The sequence below is a fragment of the Danio rerio genome, chromosome 7 (assembly GCF_049306965.1).
Source record: "Danio rerio strain Tuebingen ecotype United States chromosome 7, GRCz12tu, whole genome shotgun sequence".
In the NCBI taxonomy this organism is placed as follows: domain Eukaryota; kingdom Metazoa; phylum Chordata; class Actinopteri; order Cypriniformes; family Danionidae; genus Danio; species Danio rerio.
The window spans coordinates 56,531,675-56,547,744 of record NC_133182.1 but is presented as its reverse complement, the minus strand read 5'-3'; the positions used below and the strand labels follow the sequence as shown (position 1 = coordinate 56,547,744).

Below are 16,070 nucleotides of genomic sequence, written 5' to 3'. Positions count from 1 at the left end.
CTGTTTAACTGTTTTCTCGCTATTGAAGCGTTCAGTTTTTGCTCTTATAAAGTCCGCCATATAAATGGCAAATGCGCTATGGTGCAACACAACTAACTTTTAAAGGAAATAGGAGATGAGACTCTGATTGGTTTAATGCACATTATACTCAAAACACACCCATAACGGATTAGGAGAATAGGCACAAATAGGCGCAAACCATATTTTTCAATCCTTAAAATAGCATATTGGATTCGGACATGCCCTAAATGCTTCTATGCCATGATCTTTAGACCATGCTCCTATAGATTGTCAAAATAGAGCTCTTTGTGTTCACTATGCCTTTAAATAGTAAGATATAACAAAATACCAGAACAGTAGTTGATAAAATCTGTAACACTAATGACTTTAAATCTGTGAGTACAAAAGTAATTGAGAGAAATTATGGCTCAATTTGTCTGACTTTTTTTCTTTGTTTGTTTTTGCTTTCAATAAAATGGGCAAGGATCCCAAAATAGAGTATTTAGATGATTTTGACACATTTTGCAGTGTTGCGGTGGCAATGCTTGTATAACCAGTCACATTTTCGTTAAAAAAAAAGAAAAAGCATAATAATCTACTTATTGTCTCACGTTCCCCTGATTTCTTGGCCCTTGATGCTGTAATTGCATTCCAAAATGCACATTAGAGCGTTAATGTTATCACCAAAACAAAGCCTTATCAAACAGACCTGAAGATCAGGCAGTAATGAATATTAATGGAGCTAATGGAGCGCGACCACTTCTGCAAACACGCTTCATCTATTAGCGCTCTATTCCTCCTGCTGCGAGCTGCATTCTGCTCCAGCCCTCGGGGACACGTCTGTCTGTCTCTCATACTCACTAGCACACGCTTCATTTCCCATTAAAGTCACACAACACACATACGCGCAACCCCTGTCCGCCGTCCGCCTGGGCCGCGGGCTTCTTCTCCGAACGCAAGGGTTTGTTTTATGCCCCATCGGTTGCTTAAATTGCTCTCTCCTGGATGGTCGCTGAATCAATAGCAGCCCCCTTTATCAGCTCATGTGAACTGGAGTGTAACTTCACAAATAATGGTGGCTGATTGCTTGCGAGCTGACAATCGATTGTTTGAGCTCGCTCTCTCGCGCTGAGGATGGAGAGCGTTGAAGCCGGAGTCCAGTCCTGACGGTTAATGTGTTTTCGGGGAGGTTTCACCTGCCGCTTTGGGGTCACACACAAATTCAGATGCGCTTTCACCTTTGTTGTCAATGCAGCTTCTAAGCTCAACAGCAATGGAATTGATTTGAGTGATTGTGGGTGACGTCAGACGTTAAACGCTAACTTTTTTGTACGCATTTAGGCAGTGATCCATACTGCACTGCTCTGAAAACAAGGCTCTTTCACCCTCTGGTTTGTTTCCTGTTAAACTCGGTTGAAATGATGGCTTAATAGTATCGGTCACTTGGGTGAATTCCTCTTGAAACCTGCGCGGATCAGCGGGGTGTGAAATGAGAAATTTCACAGTGTAAGTGCTTTGCATCCGATGATCCGCCGTGCCTCACTTTTGGAGCAATAATACAAAGTATTTTTGTGTGTGTGTGTGTGTGTGTGTGTGTGTGTGTGTGTGTGTGTGTGTGTGTGTGTGTGTATGTGTGTGTGTGTGTGTGTGTGTGTGTGTGTGTGCATTGCCGCAACTATGACTTAAGATGACTTGAGAAGTCTTCTCCTATATTATACATCTCACCAGTTTCACCGTACTTAATGATTCGAAATCTGAGCTTTCATTGGCAGGTGGGGGGACCATTAAATATATATATTTTTTAATAGTCCATACGTTAAAGCAGCATAGCATATAAAAAAGAAGGAAAATGATATTGCTAACGCAACAGATTCAGCATAAACAGAAGACAGTGGTGTCATTATTTAGCTCAGTTTAGCTCAATGCTGTTTGACTTCAGTTCAGTTACTGTGTCAGTGCTGCGAAAGGTGGTCAATAATGAAACTAGCTCAATTTGGCTATAAGCAGCTCTACAGAAAACAACAGAGTCGTTATTCGGTTCAATAACAGTGTTGGTGTGGCAGAATTGGAGTCATTATCTTGCTCAATTTGGTTCACATTTTGTTCTCCTCTGATAGTGTCAGTGCAGTTGAATCAATGAGATTACTGAATATTAATTGTCTTTTAACCCCCAACTGAGCAAACTAAAGGGAAGCGCAGGAAAGAACCAAACTCTATCTGGTGACAGTAGTGGAGGTAAAATAAAAACAACTGTGGAAAAGGCGGGCTCAGTAGGTGTGCCACATCTTCCCTAACTAACTAGGGGTGTTCCGACTCCCTTCCCGATACCGATTCCGATACCTGATTTCAGGGTATTAACCGATACTGAGTACTGAACCGATACCTGAGTGTCATTAAGTGTAATTCGCTCAGTTATGGCATTTTAAATGCAAAAATGACATTGGTTATGACAACTTGACAAATACATCACAACCTGTTTTGTTTTTGTCATGACAATGACTGATTACGATACCTGAGCTCAGGGTATCGGCAGATACTGAGTACTTAACCGATACCTGAGTGTCATTAAGTGTAATTAGCTCAGTTATGACATGTTAAATGTAAAGATGACATTATTTATGACAACTTGACATAAATATATCACAACCTGTTTTTGTTTTTGTCATGACATCAACTGAATATGAAACCTGAGCTCAGGGTATCGGCAGATACTAAGCACTAAACCGATACCTGAGTGTCATTAAGTGTAATTCACTCAGTTATGATATTTTAAATACAAAGATGACATTGTTTATGACAACTTGACAAATACATCCCAACCTGTTTTTGTCTTTGTCATCACAACGACTGAATATGATACCTGAGCTCAGGGTATTGGCCAATATTAAGTACTGAAGCGATACCTGAGTGTCATTAAGTGTAATTCGCTCAGTTATGATATTTTAAATGCAAAGATGACATTGTTTATAACAACTTGACATAAATACATCACAACCTGTTTTTGTGATGACATTTACTGATTATGAAACCTGAGCTTAGAGTATCATCCGATACTAAGTACTGAACTGATACCTGAGTGTCATTAATTGTAATTTGCTCAGTTATGACATTCTAAAACCAAAGATGACATTGTTTATGACAACTTGACAAATACATCACAACCTGTTTTTGTTTTTTGTCATGACATTAACTGGTAATGATACCTGAGTCAGGGTATCGGCAGATACCAATTACTAAACCGATACCAGAGTGTGTATCTGTAGAAACAGTTATGTGTACTACTACTAGCCCTGTATAAATTTACAGAATTAATTTAGGGTGTGCTTCAGACTTTTTCATTAATAAAACACAAATAAATACATACAGTGAATTTCATTCAACAGTGCTATTATTTACTGTACTTTACTGAAACAAGTTTAACCACAAATCAAACAACTGAAAAAAATCTATGAGATTTACTGAATAAAAATCAGTACACAAAGTAAATGTAAATAATATGTAAATATAAAATATACATATATATATATATATATATATATATATATATATATATATATATATATATATATATGGATAATATAGAAAAATAACCTCTTTGAAATCTAAAATTCAGATATAATAGTATAAAATAGTATGTTACCCTAATCTTCTTTGCTGCTCTAACAGTGGTTGTGTAACCTTCTGTGTTAGCATTACCAGCTGTGAAGAAGAACATTTATTTTCCTTAGATGAGATACATTTTATTTTGCAATAAAGAACAAACATGTTGTGCTTGTGTTCATTTTATTTGTTAATTCAAAGTAATATGACTTGCACGATTTTCATGACAGTGTTTTACAAGCAGTGAATGTATAGTCGACCCACAGCTCACACTCTGTCATTGTATCAGATTTTTTTTTTTTTTTTAAGATGATGATGTTACATGTAAAACTTCATCATGTTGTCAATGCTCTGGTATGAGCTCTATGAAATGTTCTTTAGTCGGTTATCTATAATCTGTTCAGTAATTGGTTAAAGCTAACGCGGCTGCCGCCACTTTCAGAGAGATAAAATATTTTTATCTCGAGGGCCTGCAGCGTATCATCATGCATGTGAAAGCGTCAGGATTTTGGTTGCACAGGCACTGCTTGCATACTGCCTCCCAGACGTGAGTGAAACCACGACTATTTTGCCACTTCAAATTCAAATTTCACAAATTGAAAATAAGCTAGATCCTCATGCAGCATTTGGGAGAACATGAACCATGCAGAACTTTTATCGCCTTTCACATGACTTCCTAAGTTGTGTAAAGAACAATCCCTCGACCCACAAGTGGAGTAACACTGTCCTACAGAATTTTGTACTTGGAAACACACCAACCAAAAGTTTGGCTAAAACATGGCTAAACACTTTCCCCTTGACCAGATATATAATATAATGGCCCAGTTTCACAAACAGGGCTTAGGTTAAGCCAGGACTAGGCCTTAGTTAAATTAGGCTATTTAAGACAAATTTATAAAAATGGCCTTACAAAAATATTACTGATGTGCACCTGGAGACAAAAAAAATGACACTGACATATATAAGGCATCTCACTACAAGTTATTTTGAGTTGAGACAGCTCAAACATGCAATTTAATCTTGACTAACCTTAAACCTTGTTTGTGAAACCGGGGGAATATATGATATATGTAATAATAATAATAATAATAATATAACATAAATAATATAATAAAATATAATTAATTTAACATAATATAATATAATATAATTTAGTTTAATATTATATTATATTATATTATATTATATTATATTATATTATATTATATTATATTATATTATATTATATTATATTATATTAGATCCTTGGCTCAGTTGGCGTTTCTGTGTGGAGTTTGCATGTTCTCCCTGCGTTCACGTGGGTTTCCTCCAGGTGCTCCGGTTTCCCCCACAGTCCAAAGACATGCAGTACAGGGGAAACTAGGTACACTAAATTGTCCCTAGTGTATGAGTGTGTGTGAATGTGTGTGTGTGGATGTTTCCCAGAGATGGATTGTGGCTGGAAGGGCATCCACTGCGTAAAAATGTGCTGGATAAGTTGGCGGTTATTCCGCTGTGCTGACCCCGGATTAATAAAGGGACTAAGCCGACAAGAAAATTAATGAATGAATTATATTATATTAAATTATATAATGTTTTATAAAATTATATTGAACTATATTATATTATATTATATTAAATTAAATTATATTATATTATATTATATTATATTATATTATATTATATTATATTATATTATATTATATTATATTATATTAAATTATATTATATTATATTATATTATATTATATTAAATTATATTATATTATATTATATTATATTATATTATATTATATTATATTTTATTATATTATATTATATTATATTATATTATATTATATTATATTATATTATATTATATTATATTATATTACATTTAATGCTGTCAAAATTAGTGTGTTAACGTATGCGATTAATTTGAAATAATTAAAGCATTTAAAAAAATTTGCAATTAACTTGCAGTTTTTTTTTTTCCTGTTGTGGTCGATGTGTGTTCAACATGCAAAGAAATATGAATAAGACCAAGGAAGCACTTTTTGAAGGCACATTTCAGTATAAAATAATTAACGTCGCATTACCAGGCTATCCCGCCTTTCCTCCAGAGTTTCATCTCATCTCATATGTTTAAATTTTAACTCTTGACTTTTGTTTTAATGGAATTTGAAACCGCATGGTGAACGGACAGAAAAAACTCAGCATTTCATAACTTGGTGTTCCTTTAAGGTAATCAAAAATCGCTGCTTACATGATAGACTCTTAATAAGAGTATTTGTATGTTCATGAGAGTTTTGGTATCCATGTAAATATACCCAAAAATAGCCAGATGATGTTGCAAGGTGTCAAAGACGGCGCATTCCTCTGCCTTTCAGCATGCGCCCTCCAATGTTTTATTAAGTTTGATGTGCTTCCTGCTTTAACGCAACTTTTGTAAAGCGTCTGCTTTGCAATGTGTCAGAAACCTTATTAAATACAGCGATGCTTTAGAACATTTAGTTTAAGCAAATTTGATGAACGCGATCATGCGTGTTGAATCTGAAGGGAGTCGCTTTGCTTTGGTGTGACTCAACGCGTACCTGAGTGTGCCTTTTATTTACCTTTTAATGCTTCTTACGTCCTTTTCGCAGCACCAGTGGCCTCAAAATTAGGCACTGAAATGCATATGCTGATTCAGTGATCCTACTTGTGATCCTGCCTCTTCTCAGTCTCAGCTCACATCATTCAAAACAAAAGGGTCACATTGTCCCCCGATTATGTCAACAGACTGAACTGTCTTAGCAACTGACTGAATGTTAAGGAGGACTAAACAAAATTGTTTCTACTTTATCATTAAGGTTCTCAACTCACAGCAATGCAACTTTTTAATGTGTACAATTGGTTGTATTCAATACTTTATTATTAATATTAAATTTTCCATATTTGCAATGCTTGTATTTTGGCCTTGTTTTGCAGTCCACTTAGAATCCAACATGGAAATCAATGTTTTGTTTATGGCACTGATTGTTTTGAAATTTAAATGGCATTAACATGCCTGTGTTTTTATTTCTGTAATAAATATGGCTGTCAAGCCAGGATCTTGATGGTTTATTGTGGGTTTGTTGTTTACATGAAGAAATCTGTGTTAGAAGTTAAACAAAAATTCTCATAAACAATTATATTTTGAATTTAAATAGTTTTTGTCTGGTGTTTACATTAATTTTACATTTTGAATAGGGGGTTAAATGACAAGTTTCAGTATTTTAAATGTGATTAATCGCGAATAATTGCGATTAATTGCTAAAAAAGTGTGAATAATTAGGTAATTTTTTTAATCTATTGACAGCACTAATTATATTATATTATATTATATTATATTATATTATATTATATTATATTATATTATATTATATTATATTATATTATATTATATTTAAATTATATTTATATTATCGAATGCTTCTTTATTCAGGTTTCAGACAATGAATAAATCTGAATTTCATAAAATTGTGAATGGTTTTGTGTTTCAGGGTCAAATATGCAACAATTAAAACAATTAATAAATAACTAATTGAAATAATTTCATTATTTTAACTTAAATATTACAAAAGTATTTATACTTATCAAATCTCCACTTGAGTTTATTTCACCCATTCTACAATCTGAGATATCAGTTTCCCCTTTACTTATTTCTAATTGTAAATCTTGTTATAATGGAAACTTCACCTTACAGAAGTTCAGTTGGTTGCAAAATGGCAGCTTAATCCAGGATATTTTAAGAAATCTTTTTTTTATTATTTCCGAGCTCCACCAAATTCAAGTTATTTGATGTTTGAGCACATTTTTCATGGGTGATCCATTTGGCCCCCTTGCTGTTTCTTTCAGCATGCTAACCTGCTCTCGTTTTTCAGCAGCAGCACAGAGCCGCCCGCGCTGCATTATTAATAGAGGAGCGCTGTTGCCTTTGCTCCTTGGGCGCAGGCTGAAGCACTCTCTCCAAACCTTGTGGGATTTGGACTGTTTCATGCCTGTAAGATCAGTGCGCACTGAATGCTTCAAAAGACAGAGAGCAAGTCGCAGGCCAGATCATACGGGACCCCGCGCTGCCACGAAAAGTGTGTGCGCACTACAGCTTGCTGCCCAATCCCTGGGTGACAGTCACAAGCCCCCTTATAAATGACCCCCTCAAACATATGCTGTTGTGGAGAACACAGCAGAATATCAGGAGGACACTGCCCATTTAGAAGACACTCATCTTACTTCCCAGTTCCCATAGGGCTCAACAGGATAAATAAAACCCTGCAGACTTTGGCAGGTATATTCACAATAGCCTCTAGCTATGAGAAGATCACACACACTCACAAATACTTATGAACACACTGTAAAGGCATAATACATTTCATACTGTAATAATTCAGTTCTTATATGCAGTGTTGGGATAATGCGTTATAAGTAACACAGGTTCATAATGTATTTTTCTAAAGTAACAAGTAATATAACGCATACTTTTTAAAACAAGCAATATTATTTGAGTTACTTTTTTTAAATGTAACGTGAGTTACTTTTTACCTTGCTTAATTGGCTTTTACAAAATACATTGCGGAGTAAAAATTAATTTAATCAAGTTGAATCACACACTCAATGAGCGAGCATGTTGTGAGGTAACAAACAGTCGGCTCGCCCTCATCCTCATCATCAGGTCTGTTTTTTCACAGCAGATGAGTCAGTGTACTGTTCTTCTAACTGAATAAATCGGGAAATGGGTTTATTAAGAGCCATAGGAGGTATCCGGTATGTTAGTACTTACTAAAGACGCAAACTGTTTCATGGCAACACCGTTCAATTTAATGAACTGGTTCGACCGGTTCACTTAATAGATGCGGTTAAAACAAACAATTTATTTGTGAATCATCTGTCCTCAGTACAGACAGTCAGAACGGCAGGCTGGAGACTTACATTTTTGCTGTGGATTCTTGATTTTTTTATAACACAACATCAAAAAAAAAAAAAAAAACAGGATGCAAAGCACTTTCAGCCAAACAAAAAATGATTGACATCAGTTCATGCTCTCCTGGTAAAACAATTAATTTGACTAAACTAAAAAAAAAGTTTTTGCTATTATTGTAATGGAGGTGTAGCCATCGTCTGACCTTACAGTAGAAGTGACTAGGTTTTGTAATATAGTAAGATTTTTCTCTTTTGGGAAATGAATTACACATTGATTTGGGACTGTTTTTTTGTCGTCTTGCTGTTCATTTTGTTATTAATGATTTTAAAGGTTTGAAATATGTTTTTGATTTATTCAATTATTTCTTGTTAGTACTCTTTATAGCAGTCTTTATCTCAATGGACGGTGAATTTACTTAACTAATAACACAAAACATACACAAGCAGCAAACACATTGGTCTCTATTTTGACGGTCCATGCACAAAACGCAAAGCGCAGGGTGCAAATGCTTTCAGGGCGTGTCAGAATCCATATTTGCAAATTTAAGGACGGAAAATCTGCTTTGCGCCGTGGCGCATGGTCTAAAAGGGTTGAGTTTATTTTCTTAATGAGTTATAGGTGTGTTTTGAGAATAAACCAATCAGAGTCTCATCTCTCATTACCTTTAAGAACCAGCTGCGTCGCGCCATAAGCGCATTTGCTATTTACATGACGTAAAGTAAGTTCACTTCCGCTTTCGCTCTCGTGGATAGGGAAACCTTTACGCACAGACATCAATTAGCCTATAAATAATTCATTTTGTTTGTTAAGTGCAAAGATTTGTTTCAAAACTATTTCTAAATTCAGTTCTAATTTCCAGCAAACGAATAAATGAACAATAATAACGAAGTGTGCTCAAAAACCTGAGTTATTTCCGAAAACACCTGCTATGCCGCATATGGTCTAAAACCTGACAGGTGGACAAATCTAAGGTTGTTTTTAATAAAACAAATATAAATATGGATATAATAAATAAAACTGCTAATAATAATAACATTATACAAAAGCAAATTAAATGTACTGAAAAAGCCTCCCGAGATGAAGAAAGTATGAAATCAGTGTTTTTTAAATTCATGTAGGCTAGAAATTAATATGTTTTGTAATAGTTTAATCATTTATATTTCTATCCTATATATATCCTTACTATATATTTCCTTAATATATTATATCTTTTTCATATGTAAAGATATTTGCGTATTGCTCTACGTCTTGTGTGTAGTGTGTAAGCCAGGCGCACTTTGCGTCAGACAATAGACCGACTTTGTTCTGGTCTAAAGAACAGACTATTTACAGTTTCTCAAAATAGCAACTAGCCAAAACACGCCTGCTTTTTTAGACCAGAACGCCTATGGGCGCACATATAAGCGCAAATGCATTTGCTATTTAAACAGTGTGGCGCAACACCTCAAAATGACCCTTGCGCCGAGGTGAAAGTAGCAAATAACAATTGCGTTGCGTCTTGCGCCACATTGCACCACATTGCGCCACATTGCGCCGGGTGTATGATTGGGCCCATTACTTTACATGCTGTCATTAATCTGTATGTACAGGATGTAGCTCCGGACTCAGAAAGATCTCAAAATATAATTGTATCCTACATTTTTTAAGGGAAAGTGAAGGTGTAGCTTATATCGTGGCTGTTAAATGCAGAGCTTCTCTATAAAAGTAGGTGAAAAAACACCTGCAAGTTCTGAAAGAGATTAAACCTCAGCCAGGTGAGAAAAAGTAATGCAGAAGTAATTCAAAAGTAATATAACACATTACTTTCAGTAATGCAACTAATTACTTTTTGCGGAGTAACTCAATATTGCAATGCACTTCTTTCAAAAGCAACTTACCCCAACACTGCTTATATGGCCCTACACTAAAAAAATGCATTGGATTTACAATTTTATTTAAGGTAAGTGGTTGCAAACAATTTAAATGGACTAAATTAAACAAACACATTACTTACAATACAGCTTATATGAATTGTTTGCAACCACTTACCATATTTACTATGGAAATGCAACCCTCACAGAAAACATATGGCAAATTGTGAATTTCAAAAGACCCCGACAGGTGTGATTTTGAAAGATTTTGAATTATGAAGACACAGTATGTCCTTATGAACAACCCCAACTCTTTTCCCTCCTGTGTTTTTTTTTTTTTTTCAAGTTCCCTGCCACTGCCAGGATTTTTGATGATTTTCAACTAATTCCAATGGCCCTCAGAATGATTTCTGCTAGGAATATCTGAGCATAATATCTCAAAATAAAGATCCAAGCTTTTGCTTTCAAACTAAAAATAAAGTTTTGCATTATATTTTTTGTTCTATTATTTGTGTATTATTATCTTGTTTTATCCTCACTTGAATGCTTGTAGGTTTCTTTAAAAACAGACAAAAAAAGACAGATTATTTATTTAATCTAAAATTTCAAGATAAATACACACAGATCTTTATAATTTTTACATTTTCAGATAAACACTGTTTAGTATTTTTTTATTATTATTTATTTTCTCATCTGAGCTGGCAAACACACTTTGAAAAGCTTTGAAGAATTTGATGCTAAATTATGCAGACTATTATTTTTTAAATGCAGACTCATAGAAAAAGACAGTAAAAACCGTAACATTGTGAAATACTTTAATTTGCTAACAAAATCTTGTCAAATCTTTTAGTTTGTCATTATTTTTTATGCTTTTCTTTCTTACTCTGTTTGCTCCAAACTTTTAAATTATTGTATATCACAATTTCCTGGATTCACCACATCAGCATGTTACAGGTCACATAAAATGGCATTCAAAATCACATTATTAACATGAACAAAGCACAAAGAACCTGAGGTGATCATTATTCACCTGTTAGAAATAAAAGCTGTTTGTAGAATAGAAATATCAGGTGTTGGTTAGGAAAAAACTCAATAATAAATAAGGACTCTATAAGGAAAATATTCCTTTTATCGCATGTCGTTGCTTTTAGTTAGAAAACGGTTCAAATCAGCCTTTGCTTGAATGTCAGGCACATTCACATCAATCTGGCTACCTGCACTTTCTTTGACTCGTCAGAGGAGGATCCGAGAGAAAATGTGTTTTGATTCAGGAGTGCAATACCTAGTTTAACCACTGGGTGTCAAACTTCTATAGTGCACCTTTAAATATGATTTCTGAAAGATCATATGACACTGGAGGCTCATTCAATCAATACTACAGTGCTCAGTTTCAACATGACAGGAAGAAATAACATTCTACCTCAAGTACTCAAGTACTAAAAAAATGTCAAACGAAACATTTCCAGTTTTGAAGATGATCATTATTCTCTTGCTTTCCAAACAGGGTATAAACTTCTGCCCTGGTCAGGAGGTTCCTGGTGTCACCACACACACTCAACAGGAGCACACCATGCAGCCACTCATCTTCCACCTGGGACGAGACCCTGGAGAGAGATACCCACTCAGGTAAGTGCTGAAGAGTGGACAACAGCTGCCAAGAAACACACTATTTATTAACTGGTTAGTTCACTCAAAAACTTAGATTATGATTTTAGACTTAAGATTATAGCTGCGTCCCAAATGGCACACTATACACTATGCACTCATGCACTATGTACCTATGCACTTACACTTACACTTACATACATAGTACATGTATGTAGTGGCATCCCAAATGGCAAACTAATGTTTTTTTACTAAGCGGAAATTCAAACCGTTTCCCTGATGACGTTTGACGGTTGCCAAATCAGTGAAATAAACGACCGAATTATCAAATAATACCTGCTGCGAGTATTGCCGCATTCACCATCGGGAGACGCTATTATCACTCTTGTGGGAGAATTTTGCTTTCACAATCCAAAATAAATAAAGTTATTCAACATGTGCGTCCGATAGCTCTGCCCCTTCCGCTACGTAAGCAAACCTGCGGCCCTTGAGTGCGTGAAGTGTCCATCATTACACACTTCATTTTAGCGGCTGAATGAGTGCACCATCCGGGTAATTAAAGTGCACTTATTATTTTTTGAGTTTTCAGTGTGAACACACTACTTACACTATTTATACTACAAAATGGCGTAGAATAGTGCATAAGTATGCGATTTGGGACGCAGCTTATGTTAATTACTCACCCTCATGTCACTACAGACCTCTGAGACCTTCGTTCAGAATATTTTGGGTGACATTTCACCACATTATCCTCCATAGATTTCAACAGTCCCGACTCATTTACAGGCCAGAAAGGTACCAGAAAACATCTTTAAAACAGACCAGACCATACAGTGCTTCGGTCGGAACATTATCAAGCTATGAGAATACATTTATGCACACAAAATAAATAAATGACTTTATTTTTATTTTAAGTTTCTTCTTCTCAGTGTCAGTATATTGTGCACGTTCACAAACATGTATGCCCCCCGGATGTGCACACGTGTCTTCCTCTTTTTAAAACAAATCACAGGAGCATCCTAGCCCCCGTTTACACTATTAGGTTTTGATGCCCATTTCCGATTTGTTGCCTATATCAGATTTTTTTTGTCTGTTCGTTTACACGTTCTTTAATTGTGATCCATATCCAATTCATGTGTTTACACTTGCCATACAATTAATGATGCATAAACGCGGGTTCTAGCACCTGTACCACACTAGCCAGTAGCCAAGATGGAAAAAAATTGTCTTGTTTTTAGCTCTGTGAAATATGCGAAGTGTAGTATAAGCAGTGAATGGTTTAGTCCAGATTTACCCCCATGCAGTTTATGTAATGGTCTGGCCCTGATGTGTGTGTTTAGTTGGAAGATGTAGCCTGTGCCTGTGTGCGCACTGGCGTTGGAGAGAATAAAGTTGTTCTATGTTTAGCCCAGTACGAGAGAGATCTCAGGTCTGGTGGGAGCAAATTGCGGTGACTGACCACACGCTCTTCCTTCTACATCATTAAACCGGGGAGAAGCACCACATGCCGCAAGTTAAATGATGTACAGAACGGAATGCCTCAATAAATCTGATCTGCCTGTTTACATGACAGTCACATTGTCACATATCCGATTTATATCTGATTTATTTCCACATATGAAGGAGACCTGAAACCGATCTCTGAATATCCGAAAGCATGCGTTTTTTTTTTTTTTTTTTTTTTTTTTTTTTTTTTTTTCTCATGTTTACACGGCCATAGAACAGATCCGATCTGTCTCACGTATGAGGTAGATACATGTCATTAGAGTAAACTGTTGAATGAAGTTGTTATTTTTGATTATGTGTGCACAAATGTATTCTTGTAGCTTGATAATATTCTAATTGAATCACTAAAGGCATATGTTCTGTTTTATGTTCATATGTTCTTTGAATGACTCTGGAACCTTGCTGTCTATGAAGGATGAGTAAGCTCTAAGATTTCACCTCAAATATTATTTTTAATATTATTTATTTTTAATTATTTTTACTTATTTGTTTTATTTATTTTATTATTAATAATAAGTATTTATTTATTCATTTATTTATTTATTTATTTATTTTAGAGCTGGAAAAAAGCTAATCCTGATTAATCACATGCAAAAGAAAAGTTTGTTTTGTTATAATTTGTGTTTACTGTGTATATTTAATTTGTATATGTAAATACACACATATATTCAAGAAAAAGGTTTATTAATATTTAGATATAAAACATATATAAATATGTTATAAATTATATATAAATTGAAATATCTACCTATGTAACAAAATTGCTTTGAATAGTTTTGTTTCTATGCGTATATGTGCGTATCACTTATACATAATAAAAATATGCAATACACAAACATATATTATAACAAAGCAAACTTTAAAATTTGGATGCGATTAATTGTGATTAATCTTTGCCCAGCATTATTGATTTATTATTGTTATTATTAATAATAATTATAATAATTATTATTATTATAGGAAAGAAGAAGCATCATTATAATCCTCATTATCATTATCATCATCTACTAAAGTAAATACAGAAAATAAGTATTGATCACGTCATGTTTTTTTTTTTTTTTTTCCTGGGAAAAGTACCTCTAAAGGAGCTGTTGACATAAAATGTAACCAGATTTTGTACAAAACCCAAACAATGCAAACACAGAAATAAATTTTGTTTTATTTCTGTGTTTATATTGTTTGGGTTTTTAACAAAATTTCTTAGATCACATCACTTAGATCACATTACACATGAGTTATGTGTAATAATAATGGAATGACACAAGAAGAAAGTGCTGAACTACTGAAACATATTTAATACTTCACATAAAAGGCTTTTTTGGTGATGGCAGCTTGAAGATGCCTTTCACATGGAGAATGATGTCACATGCATTGCTCAGGTTTGAGTTTGTAACAGACTTCAACAGAGTGTAAAAATCTTGATGGTTCTGTGGGTCTCGTCTATCAAATCTGAGCTTTAATTTGTATCTTCTGTTGGATTCAGGTCAGGTGATTGGCTGGGCCATTTTACAGCTTGATTTTCTTTCTCTGAAAGCATTTGAGAGTTTCCTTGGCTGTGTTTGGATCATTGTATTGCTAAAATGGTCACCCTGGTTTCATCTTCATCATCCTGGTCATGTAAATATGCTGTCTGGGCATCCACTGCCTTTCTACACCTCCCTTTCTTCATGTGTTCAATACTTATTCCCTGTGTCATCTAATTTTATTATGCATAACTTCATTTGTAAACTAACAAGGTTTGTTTTCTTTGCATATATGGATTTCTTTGGTAGTTACCAACATTCGGGGAACATTTCAAGTCAACAGCATCTTTAGAAATATGTCTTGAGAAAAATGGTGACGTGTTCAATAACTATTTTCCCTGTTTTGTATTTCTTACACATCCTTTAAAAGGGTCTATTTTATGTTTTAATACAAAAGATTTGTGGCACAATGAAAGGCAGTAAACCATCAGGAATCATTTAGTAATTATATCGTGATTCTCTAAATTGAAAACAAATGAATTCGCAGTTTCCTAGAGGTGTAAATTCTCTTGAGTTTTCACTAGTCAAGCTGTGCGCTTGGAAACTGAATTAGACTTCCACTTTCTTATTCTCATCCTACTGGAGTGCACAGGTGTGTAGATATATGTGTTGTATGACATGATACATGCACGCACTGTGAACGCTCTCGCTGATGGATTATACAAACAACAAAGGAGAAACCCATCAGAAGTGGACTGAGCTGAATCAGTCACCCCATCCAGACTGTAATGAAGCGCTCAACTACATGGAAGGAGTCTGGAATGAGCTCACGGTGTGTGACATGTTGGCCCGTCTCGGTTCAGCACAGCTCGTGTACATCAGGAGGGGGCCGAGGTGGAGATTCACGGTCCATCGTGAGGCTCAGCTGTCGATTGATTGTGCAGTCGGCAGATGGTTTATTAAATGCGACTGTTTTTGAGCTGAAGATCACTATCTGTATTATTTACCGCCTGTTGGCTTAAAGTTAAAACGGCAGGACAGGAGATTGATGGAGATGCAATACAAAGATGTCTTTAAAAAAAAAATTCTATTAAATTCAATTCACCTTTATTTCTATTGAGCTTTTATAATGTAGATTGTGTCAAA

General features: G+C 34.9%; 1 protein-coding gene across 1 annotated transcript in view; it reads left to right on the top strand.

The window, feature by feature from the left end:
- Nucleotides 1–16,070, top strand: part of galns (galactosamine (N-acetyl)-6-sulfatase) — a 90,343-nt gene that overhangs the window by 45,739 nt on the left and 28,534 nt on the right. The window contains exon 12 of the mRNA NM_001080641.2: nucleotides 11,855–11,976. Coding sequence (NP_001074110.2) covers nucleotides 11,855–11,976 — 122 coding nt within the window. The remainder of the gene's footprint in view (nucleotides 1–11,854; nucleotides 11,977–16,070) is intronic.